Raw genomic sequence first — 11,741 nt, 5'->3', positions numbered from 1 at the left:
GCTATCCCTTGGAGCCTGAGTCCTTGGAACCACACCCACTCTCCCTAGAAGACAGTATAATTTAAAATAACAAAATAACATTCCCCTTCCCGTCATCTTTACCATGTAAGGAAAGGTGTGTCATTTACTTTTGCAGATGAATCTCTTAATTGTCCAAAGTCATCCAGGGGAGTGTAGAAGATAGAACTGCCAAATTTTGGTACTCCTTTCTTAGTGCTCTTCCCACTGTCTACAGCAGATGAGCCCAGAAGGCAAGGCTGTGTGTTGGGCTGGCACACTGCATACAGAGACGTCCCCCATCAGAGCTGGTCATTCTTATGTCTAGAACGCACAGAACTCCAGGCAACTCAAGTAGAGCTTTACGAAGACACAGGATTCCAAGTCTGTGCCCACAGATGGTCTGTAATCTAAGGAAGGAGGCAGAGTATGCCCACAGGATAGAGTGCATGAGCAAATACAGTGACCTGGGGACAGAGAGGAAGGCTCAACAAACATGTGCAGCATTAAGTGCATCATGGAAGGCTTCCTAGAGGTGGTAACAGCCCCTTGCTTTCTTTTCTCTTTGTTCAAGTTGGACCTCAGGGGCAGAAGGTGAAGTTAACATATTCCGCACATCGTAGCCGATTATCATGGGTCTATGCCAGGCTCCTTTCATGCTTTGTATGCTTTTTGCTTCGCTTCTCCCCATCCCGTTCCCTTCCTTCCACAGACAGCCATTCTAACATTCAGTGTGACCCATTTTTTTGGTTGTGTTCTTGAAAATGGGAATTGTTGATCTGTACACTTGCATTTTAAATTTATGGAGACAGTATTAGCTCACTCTGTTTATTTTGGCTTTTGGTTGTTTGTTTTTTCACTAAGTACCATTTTACCACTGTTTCTCTGGTCTGTCTGGCCCAGTGCTTTCAACAGCTGTATTACCCTGCGAGGTGACATCTGCCTGACATGACTCCCCCAGTCCCCCGTGATGATCCCTTGAGCTTGCTTCCAATTCCCTGCACCATAAACAACATAGCAATGCGCATCTTTTTTTTCCCAATTTATTTATTTTCAGAAAAACAGTATTCATTATTTTTTCACCACACCCAGTGCTCCATGCAAGCTGTGCCCTCTATAATACCCACCACCTGGTACCCCAACCTCCCACCCCCCCGCCACTTCAAACCCCTCAGATTGTTTTTCAGAGTCCATAGTCTCTCATGGTTCATCTCCCCTTCCAATTTACCCAAAAGCACATACCCTCCCCAATGTCCATAACCCTACCCCCCAGCAACCCACAGTTTGTTTCGTGAGATTAAGAGTCACTTATGGTTTGTCTCCCTCCCTATCCCATCTTGTTTCATGGATTCTTCTCCTACCCACTTAAGCCCCCATGTTGCATCACCACTCCCTCATATCAGGGAGATCATATGATAGTTGTCTTTCTCCGCTTGACTTATTTCGCTAAGCATGATACGCTCTAGTTCCATCCATGTTGTCGCAAATGGCAAGATTTCGTTTCTTTTGATGGCTGCATAGTATTCCATTGTGTATATATGCCACATCTTCTTGATCCATTCATCTGTTGATGGACATCTAGGTTCTTTCCATAGTTTGGCTATTGTGGACAAGCAATGCGCATCTTTCACCCGTGACCCCTTATATTGCGTTGAGAAGGTTTGGGGTCATAGACTCAGGAGCAGAATTGCTTCTCGTACGGACTTACCATGGCTAAGGGACACGGGTCTCTCCCTCCAGGGGCTGCTCTGGCTATACCCTTACCAGCCCTGCCCCTAAATTCCTATGGCCACTTCAGCCCTGGGCACAAGCCCATTTTCTTTTTCTTTTTTTTAAATTAAAAAAAAATTTTTTTATAAACATATATAAAACATATATTATTAGCCCCAGGGGTACAGGTCTGTGAATCACCAGGTTTACACACTTCACAGCACTCACCATAGCACAGACCCTCCCCAATGTCCATAACCCAACCACCCTCTCCCGACCCCCTCCCCCGGCAACCCTCAGTTTGTTTTGTGAGATTAAGAGTCTTTTATGGTTTGTCCCCCTCCCAATCCCATCTTGTTTCATTTATTCTTTTCCTACCCCCCAAGCCCCCCACGCTGACAAGCCCATTTTCTGAGTTTTGCCAGTCCTACCAGAGTAAAGTAAGAGCCCACCGTGGTGTCAACTCACATTCCTCAGATTAGCCGTGAGTGTGGGCATCTCTTCACTTTCTTGGTAGCCTCATTGCCCCTTAGGACGTCAAGTCTCCCTTCTTTCTCTTGACGATTTGCAAGGATTCCTTGTATGTCCTGAAAAGACCTCTTCTCCGTTGCTGTCGTCACCCGCGGGGGACAAAGGAACCCATCTGGCTGCCCTTCTTCACGCCCTCCTTCCGGGGATAGGGGCTTGGTGAGGGCCACAAGCACAAAGGCATAGAAACCCCTTCCCCTCCTCGCCTCTGCGGACCTGGCCTGAGGACGGCAGTCTAGGAAGACTGGTAACTGACAAGAAAACCTGGCCCCTGTCTCCCTGGCTGCTAACCTGCTGTGTCAGTTTCACGAGTTAATAAATGATTGCAGAAGCTTTAATTGCCTCAGAAGAAATTGAGATCAGAGGTGCTTAGGCCTCACTCAATTAACTTGTGCTCCTCAGGGGGCCTGAGCGGGGAACAAGGGGCAGCCGGTCGTTAATTACACGTTCTGTGGCCAGCTGTGGCTGCCTTGCCTGCCCACGTCGCTCAAGCAGTGAGCAGGGGACTCTGCCTCGGTGAGCTGAAGTCACAGATCCCTGGCCTTGCAGGGGGGAGTGGGACCCTCACTTCCCAGTACATCTTCTCTGGGTGGCCTTTCACTCGGCAGCCCCTCCCCTCCCCCAAGCCTCTCCTGGAAGAATGGCCTTTAAGATTCCCCATCACTTGGGGAGGGTATGTGCTTTGGTGAGTGCTGTGAAGTGTAAACCTGGTGATTCACAGACCTGTACCCCTGGGGATAAAAATATATGTTTTTAAAAAATTAAAAATTAAAAATTAAAAAAAAAAAGATTCCCCATCACTGACCTTTTAGGGGGCCCCACCTCCTCCCCAGAGTTGCCACGTTCCTATAGCTCTCCTGTACTCCCCCTTTCCTCTTCCCTTCTGGCCCGGTATCCTCAAGGACACAGTCCAGAGCCAGTTTTCTGGGCTGCAGCAGATGATGCCCCAGGCTCTGCAAGGTCACCTACCCCCTCACAACCCCCTGCTGCCTGCAGCCTGAAATCCTCCCAAAGACTTTCATTCCTACATCATCTCTAAAAGGGGCCAGATGGGGAGATGCAAGCCCGTTAAAAACACAGACTCCTGGGCCCCTTCTCTGGAGATGCTGCCTTGGTGGGTCTGGAGTCTGTTTTTTGACACCTGACTCGGGTGATTGTTACTGTCAAGATAATTGGGAAGACCCTACTTCAGCCACCTTCGCTCCTGGTGAAGTAAGTGCGGGAGAGACTGCAGCCTTATGGCCGGCCTGGCCTGGGGCCAGGAGGTCCACTCCCTGTGGCCCTGCTGCTCCGTCTCTGTCTTGCTGTGTGTGGTGAAGCCAGTCACGTGTCCTCTCTGATTTGGTTTCTTCATCTAGAAAATAGATACTGGGCCAGATCTCAGAGTCCTTCCATTTCCATGGATCATTTTTCTCTCAGTAGCTGGTAGGTTAAATAAGTATAATGTATGATTTGTGCTCAAGAAACATCTTTCTTTCTTTCCTTCCTTCTTTTTTTTTTTTTCCTTGAGCATCCCTTTACTTTAGAATGTATTCCGTGGGGGCACCTGGATGACTCAGTGGGTTGAAGCCTCTGCCTTCAGCTCAGGTCATGATCCCAGGGCCCTGGGATCAAGCCCTGCATTGGGCTCTCTGCTCAGCAGGGAGACTTCTTCCTGTCCACTCTCTACCAGGCTCTCTGCCTGCCTTTCAGCCTACTTGTGATCTCTCTCTGTTAAATAAATAAATAAAATCTTAAAAAAAAAAAAGAATGTATTCCATGGAAGAAATTTTCTCCTGCCTCTGGATGAAAACGTGGGCCCGTCCCATTGCTTGTCACCCACTCTTAGGTGATAGCCTGTGGCTACCACCCAGCTGCAGCTACAATCTCAACGTAGAAGTTGGAATCGTGGGATCACTGACAGCGTGTTCTCATTTGGGCCAGTTTGGATCTGCTTTGGGTTGGAAGCTGCAGGGGTGGTGTGCCGTGTCCCTCTGCTGTCTGTACTTCCCCAACTCTTCCCTTCCTCCCACCACCCCCAAGAGGGTCTGTTTCACGAGCTGCCACATCGAAATGGGGAATTCTTACCAGTCAGAGAGCAGGGGAAGCTTCAAAAGGGCTCTTGCTTTTGTAGATTTTTTGTGTATGTGGGTTCTTTGGAGGTTGCCTGCTGGGCCCCTCTCTCCTGCAGCTCCCTTACCCCAGGCAGACACATCAGCCCTGTCCCAGGCATCTCTTGCAGCCTCTTGCTCAGCCCCGGGGGCACCTGGATGTCCAGCCGCAGTTCTTGTCACGCCTCCGGGGGGCGCTCCTGGACAGGACTCAGGAGAGCCAGCCCCGCCAGACCCAGGCCTGCCGCCCTTGGGGGCTCAGGTAAGGGATTAATGGTTCAGCAGCAACTTGCCAAGGAAACCTTCCACACCATATCTTCACAAATTTGTGACCCATCTGTATTTTTCAAAGTGGGAGAAAGGCTCCTGGATCCTGAAATAGACTATTGACATTTCCATGTGTGTTCCCCTGCATGGGGCTAGGGAAGAGGGACCTGTCCTAAACTCACGGGGCGTCCTCTTGTTTCTATCAGTTGACATCTCAGTCAAAACTTAGATAGGAGGAGCGCCTGGGTGGCTCAGTATGTTAAGCCTCTGCCTTCAGCTTGGGTTATGATCTCAGGGTCCTGGGATTGAGCCCTGCGTGGGGCTCGCTGTTCAATGGGGAGCCTGCTTCCCGAGACTGCCCCCCCCACCTGCCTCTCTGCCTATTGTAATCTCTGTCTGTCAAATAAATAAATAAAATCTTAAAAAAACAAAAAACAAAAAACCTAGATAGGAAACATCTCCTTGGATATCCAGCTACCCGTGACTGCCATTTTAATGAGAATAAGAACATCTTTGAGAAAAGAAAGCCTGAGTGCCCACAACATCCCGGGTCGATCATAGGCAGGAAGGCCTTGATCTAGAGGAGACGTGAGGGTCGGCCTGGGCCAAATCTGTGGGTGAACGTGGGCCTTCTCAGCTTCTCCCAGAGTTCTGCTCCTGAGGCCTGCTGAACTCAGATGAGATCCAGGCCTTGAGACATTAGTGTGCCCTTGACCTCCAGCTTGCGGCTGCCACAGAGAGCCCTGCGCTGGTCAGCCCATCCCTGTAGAGGGTGGCTGTGGGGTTCCAGTTATCAGTTGGGTTCCCTTCCCAGTACAAGACCCCCAGCGGGGCCTTACCCTCTCAGGGCAATGAGCCGAGGGAAGCCTCACTGGAGAGTGTCCTCCTTCCCACTCTTCTGTTCCCAGTCTAAGGCCCAGACTCTCCTGGAAATCATGTCGAGTGGATATTTAAAGAATTTTCATTTTAAGGGACCTCAGGGAATGATTAGCTTACACTGGATTCGTAAATGTCCTGGTAGGACCTCGCCACCCCTCCTCCATCGGCACACCAGCGTGAGCGTGTGACCCGACTGTCCGGTAGGCATGCTGTCCTGAGGCAGGTTGGGATTTAGGAGTGAGAGACAGGAGTGTGGGGCTGTGGGCACTGGGAGTATGGACAGGCCCAGGGAAGGATGGGGAGGGAATGGGAGAGAGGTATGTGCGGCCATAGAGAAAAGAATCAGCCACGTAGGCAACAAGGACACATTTGCCAGGGGACAGGCCAGAATTCTCCAGGAGAGTGTGATAGAAGTAGATAGACCCCCTTCCCCACCTTAAGCCTCGCTTCCCAGAATAGGCAGAGGCTCGTGCCCAGCCTCCTGCTACTGTGTTGGGCCGTGGGTTCCGCACAATGGCACTGAGGGAAGGAATCAAGGACAGGATGGTATGTGGCCTTACAAGCCTGTCTTCAGGTTCCTAGGCTGGGGGGTCTCAGAGACTGAGGCAGCCGCGGAAGCCAACAGACAAGTCCCTTTGGGGGACGTCCACCCAGTCTCGGAGTCTGTGCTCTCGCCCTCCCTCTCCAGCTCTCACAGATCTTCCTCTCTCTTCTCTGGCAGGAACTGATGCCCTTGGCCATGACGCACCCCCAACCTCTGTCTGCTCGGGCGCAGCCTGCATGACCGAGCCGTCGCTGCCCCAGCTGTTTTGCGTAAGTGTGAGGAGCAGGCTGAGCCTCACCCCCAGGAGAAGGTGACTGGGCCCTGGGTGGGGAGGGATGCTGGTGGAGAGTGAGGTCCAGAAAGCCCTGGTCTCAGGGCAGGTCCCGGGAATCTTTAGTTGGCAATGGGTTTGTCCTCTTTGGCTGCCCTTGCTCCCTGACTTGGCTACCACAGAACCCATCTGCCGGGCCCTGGGAGGGAACCTCTTGCTTCTGGCCTTGGGAAGCTCAGTAGAAGGCAGCTGGGTAGGATGAAAACTCCACAACACTGACCCTTGGGTCCTGACTTGCTATTGTATGACTTGAGGGGAATCACTTAAAGGTCCAGCTTTCTCTCCTGCATGTAGGGGTTTTATGGGGTTCCGAGGTGCATATGTTATCTTTTGCAGCATGACAGACTCCCACAAACCTAGCAGCTTGATACAACACACACCGACCAGCTCACAGCATCTGTGGGTCAGGGCTCCAGGCATGGCCAGCTGGGTCACCATCTCTGGGCCTGTCATCAGGCTGCTTTCAAGGTGTCTTGGGGCTTCAGTTTCATCTTGAAGCTCGCCTGGGGAAGGACCCACTTCCGCTCTCACTTGTGATTGTCCAGCTTGATTTAGGTCACTGGGTGGAGGGCCAGAGGCCACCCCCTGTCCCTGGCCACAGGGGCCTCCCAACGTGGCAACTTGCTGCGTGCAAACCAGCAAGGGAAGGAGTTGGCAGCAAGAAGGTGGCCAAAATGGCATACAATCTATTCACAGAGGTGACATCCCATCACCTTTGCTGTGTTCTGTAGGTTAGAAGCAAGTGTCAGATGCCCCTCGAGAGCAGGGGAGCACACTAGGCATGACTACAAGAGGCAGGGCTCATTTGGGGCTGTCTTAGAGCCTGCCCCTCCCAGGAAGAGATGGAAATGGAAGCAGCGTTTAGACTGGAGAGTGCCGTTTAGATTCATTTGCATTAGTTGCAAGAAAATGAACCCACCTGCAAAGACAGGAGCACTTGGAGATGGGGATTTAAATGCTAGATTGTACCGTGACCACAGGGTCTGCAGGGCAAGAGTCTGGGTCCTGGCCTCTTCCCCACGTGCCCTTCACAAGTGACTTCTGGGTTCCTGACTATAAGGCCACATTGAAGCCGACATCTAAAATGTCTGGGCGGTCCTTTTCCCCCGCAAACGACTGCGTTTGAAGGATTCTCTTATAGTACCCAAGGGGCTCTTGCATACGTGACTCCCACTTTTCCCTTGCAAGCACACTGGTAAGCTAAGTTTTTTTGTTAAGCTTTCTTTCGCAAGTGAGAAAGGAGGTCAGCCTCCAAGATGGGGCAGCCGCTAAATGGCACAGCTGGGCCTCCGATGGGCCTTCAGATGTGTGCCTCTGCCATGCCCCCCCCCCACTTTCCAGCCACTTCTGTGGAACTGCTGCAAAGAGGGGAGGCCAGACGTGGAGGTCAGAAGGAGGGAGGGCTGTGTTCTTATATAGCTTCCTCACTCCCTGTATCCTAAAACAGGCTAATATCTCAGGGGGCGAGGCCAAGACTTGCAGGTAGAGTGAGTCACTGCTGCCTTCCGCTTCAGGTCCCTCCACAGGCCTCTCTTGGCTCAAAGGGCCCTATGTGGTGAGTGTCCGGGCAAGCAGGGTCAAGGGCAGACATGTTGTCATGAGGGCACATACATTCTCCCAAGGCTGAGGTTCATCTCCCGCCCCCTATCACGCCCCTCACAAATGCCCAGCAAATCCTGGAAGCAAGAACCATCATGCATCTGGCAAAGTCAGTCAAATTGGACTTGAACACGGGACGGACACTCCAGTCTGCGAGACCGGATGGGAGCTGAGCCATGCAACTTGCTGCCCCCCGGTGGTCGGTCAGGGTCATCACTGTCAGGCGGGGGGATGAAGGCCTATACTGGGCCGAGGATTAGCAGACGCGGGTTCATCAAGCGTGTTGCCATGTATAACACCGCAGGGGCAGGAGCCCGATCGGACACAGCTCCTGATCCCAAAGGACTTCTCATGTACCAGAGGAGTCAAGATGTTCCCACATGAAAGCAAACAAGTATCCTACCAAGAGAAGGTTTGGAAAGTGGCCCATGGAAAGGTGTTGAAGTAGGAATCCAGGGAAAGAGAGAGAGCACTATGATGGGGGTTCCAGGGGGTCTCTCAGAGCGCTGGAGGGTGGGCAGGATCTAAACAGGTGGACAAAGCAGGCTCATGCACTCTGCTACCAGCGGCCCCTCAGGAACACCTGTGACCTCCCAGAGAGTGGGATGCCCATCCTTGCCTGGGTCCCAGCCTCTCCCACTTGATGCCTACCCTACCCGGCCTTTACAGAGTCCTTACAGCTCCTGGAGGCCCCCATGGTCTCTCAGGCCCCTGGGCTGTAGAGCCTGCCCTCTCCCCTTGTCTACCTACGGGTCAAGCTCCCACTCAGATTCTAGCACCCAGCTCGAGTGAAACTGCTTCCAGGAACCTTTCCCAAGTAGTTAGTCGCTCCCTGCTCGGTGCCCCCACAGCCCCTGCTCTGTGTGTCTTAGGCCGTACCACAAGGTCTGTTAAAGTGCCTTGTCAACCCTAGGCCCGGAGCCTCCTAAGAACTGGGCCTGCCTGGTGGACAGAGGATTCATGGAGGGAGACCGCAGGGGGTGAGCATGCCGGCACGCGGGGCAGGCAAAGCGTGGCGGGGTGCGTGAGGATGGCGAGCCGCAGATGGTATCTGAGTGAAGAACAAGGTGCCCCTCCTCCAGGCGGACACAGTAGGGCCTACGGCTTCCGGCGTGGACTGTCGCTCGCCTTCTAGCCCTGCTTGGCCTCCGAGTAACGAGCAGCCTCCTCTGGCGGAAGCACGAACGGGGGGGGGGGTGCAGGGGTGCCCACCTCGAAAGAGGGTGATGACTTAGGCTGTCACATCAGGTACCAGAGTTGGACATCCCAGGGGGACACCTGAGTGAAATGTCCTTCAGGCTGCAGTGGGAGGCACAGGCAAGGCTGACTTGGGAGCTGCGGGCTTGTCGGTGATGCTCCCAGTGACCAGGGCAGAGTGTGGGTGGTAGGGAGGGGGGCTTGCGGACTAGTCTAACTCTTGGGGCCTTTTTCAGGGGCAACAGTCTTCTCCCAATAGCTCTGTTCCTGTTATTGTCTTGCAGGTCTCTGTTCCCGTCACTGAACGTAAGTGCTCACGGTCATTCTTCCTCAAGATGCCAAGGCTCCTCCCGCCCTCCCGCTGCAGGGGCACCACCAGCCTTGTCCCCGTGTGCCTGGGGGGGGGGCGGAGCTTCACCCCCATTAGCAGGACCATTCTGTAGCCTCCCTGCCACGGTCCGGGGGCCAGAATGCTGCCTGTTGCCCACTCCCTCTGGGTTCACCTTGCCCTTGTCTTGTACAGGAGCTGGAAAGAGGACAGAGATGCCCCCCAAAGGAGTGTGGGTTGGAGTCAGGGCAGAACCAGGTGGAACTTGGGAAATTCAGCCCCTGTCCCCTCCACCTGAGTCCGGGGCTCAGGGGGGCCACTGCTTTTTGTGCGATTGAGAGCATGGCCTCGGGGTGAGCCAAGCTGGGCAGAACCTCAGCCAAAGCAGTTGAAGCCGCAGTTGGAGCCACGAGGTGAGGCCAGGCCGAGCAGGATGCGAGAAGGAGAATTAGAGAGAGGCACGGCAAGCTTTGAAACTGAGCAGAGGCCAAGAGCGGAATTATGCTCTCCGTTAGTGCTCTGCTTCCACTCTTCCCTTGCTCAGCTGTGACCCCCCCCAACCCCCACCTCAGCTGTGACTCCCCCACCCCCACCCCCCAGGTTAGCCTGGCCCAGGCTGCAGCCTCTCTCTGCCTTCAGGAAGCCCCCGGTGTCTCAGTGCCCGTGGCCCTTCTCGTCCCGCTGCCCTCAGGTCCTCCCTGCCTCCACCTATGCAGGAAGTCCCAGGAGACCTCCCCGCCCTCCCCCTCCCCTGCGCGCAGTGTGGCGGCTCCTCACCTCCCTGTGCTCACACGTCTTTGCAGAGTTTGATGGGGCGTCGGGCGGATGACAGCGGGAACAGTTGTGATCACTGGCGGAATCCTAGCTACAGTCATCCTCCTCTGCATCATTGCCGTCTTGTGCTACTGTAGGCTCCAGGTCAGTCCCTGGAGGCCACCGGCAAACCGTGTCCCCATTCTAGGGGCAGAAACTGGACCCGCTTCCAGGGTGACAAACCTCAAAGCCAGGAAGCATGGGGGCTGGGCGGGGAATCGAGGGTAGCCAGACGGGAGCCGTGTGTCTCTCACACTCTGTCCACTTCAGGGGTTCTCCAAAGAGGCTGTGCAGGGAAGACAGCTGGTCACTGTGTCGTGTCTCTGGCATAGCTGAGATTTCGGGAGTGGTGGGAAGGGCACCCCTCTGGGGGATCTGTGGCCCCACCCCTGTTCTCAGTAGACATGGAGGTCCTGCCTCTCTCGACCTCATCCTGCAGGGAACGCTATGAAGTAGGGGGAAGGAAAAGGGAAGGTATTGGTTTAGCAAGGCTGGGAGTATGTGCTGGTGGGACGTGGGTGTCTGGTGCTGAGTTTTAGTCATCAAAAAGCGCTCTGTGCTGTGTCCTCGGTGGACAGGGGCATGGGCGCCTTTGTGCCCCGCAAGGGGAGCCTCGGCCCTCAAGCGTCCCTCCCCACTGTCCCCTCAGTACTACTGCTGCAAGAAGAGCAGAGCCGGAGATGCAGACGAGGAGGAGGAGGAGCGCGACCTGCCCCCACACCCCAGAGGCCCCAGCTGTAATGCCTGCAGCTCCCAAGCCCCCGATGGCCGAGGCGGCCTGGCGCCTCTCACCAGCGAGCCCTGCGGCCAGCCGTGTGGGGGGGCGGCCGGCCACTGCACCGCCTGCTCCCCGTACAGCTCCCCCTTTTACATACGGACGGCTGACATGGTGCCCAATGGGGGCGGAGGGGAGAGGCTCTCCTTCGCTCCTACATACTACAAGGAAGGGGGACCCCTGCCCCTCAAGTTGGCAGTGCCCCAGAGTTACCCGGTGACGTGGCCAGGCTCTGGGCGTGAGGCCTTCACCAATCCAAGGGCTATTAGTACAGACGTGTAACCCCCTTCACCCCTGACCCCTCCACGTACCTACCTACGCTGCTGCTCCGGCAGGAACACCAGGGAGCAGCGGGGGACCCCTCCAACTGCCCACAAGGACATCTCAGTGTTCTTTGTTTGTTTGTTTTGGCTTTTCTTGCCCCACAGTGGAATGAGAGCTGCCCAGTGCATTGAGAACCAGGGCAGGGCCTGGCCCCGTGACCCGTAGGTGGGGGCTGGCAGGACGAGTGGGCAGCCGGGCCTCTTTCTGTGCCTGAACCTTTCTCCACCAGCACCAGCCCCACTGCAACCCCTCTTGCTTCCCTTGCTACCCCCCAGCTTTGGACTGTGAGAGGACGAGCAACAGGGAAAGCTAAGTGAAGGCTGCCTCTACCCCAAGACTCCTTGAGGGATGGAAGAAGA

The 11,741-nt window shown here is 54.5% G+C and overlaps 1 protein-coding gene across 1 annotated transcript; it reads left to right on the top strand.

Annotated features, from left to right (window-relative positions):
• The first annotated feature begins 10,279 nt into the window (after positions 1–10,279).
• FAM163A (family with sequence similarity 163 member A) lies at positions 10,280–11,435 on the top strand. Its single transcript, XM_044266295.1, has 2 exons — positions 10,280–10,388; positions 10,933–11,435. Exons 1-2 carry the CDS (start codon positions 10,296–10,298, stop codon positions 11,338–11,340), a joined length of 501 nt encoding a protein of 166 aa, XP_044122230.1. The 5' UTR covers positions 10,280–10,295; the 3' UTR covers positions 11,341–11,435.
• The last annotated feature ends 306 nt before the right edge of the window (positions 11,436–11,741 follow it).

This window comes from Neovison vison, chromosome 10 (genome assembly GCF_020171115.1).
Source record: "Neovison vison isolate M4711 chromosome 10, ASM_NN_V1, whole genome shotgun sequence".
Lineage (NCBI taxonomy): Eukaryota > Metazoa > Chordata > Mammalia > Carnivora > Mustelidae > Neogale > Neogale vison.
This window is presented reverse-complemented; position numbering and strand designations above follow the sequence as displayed.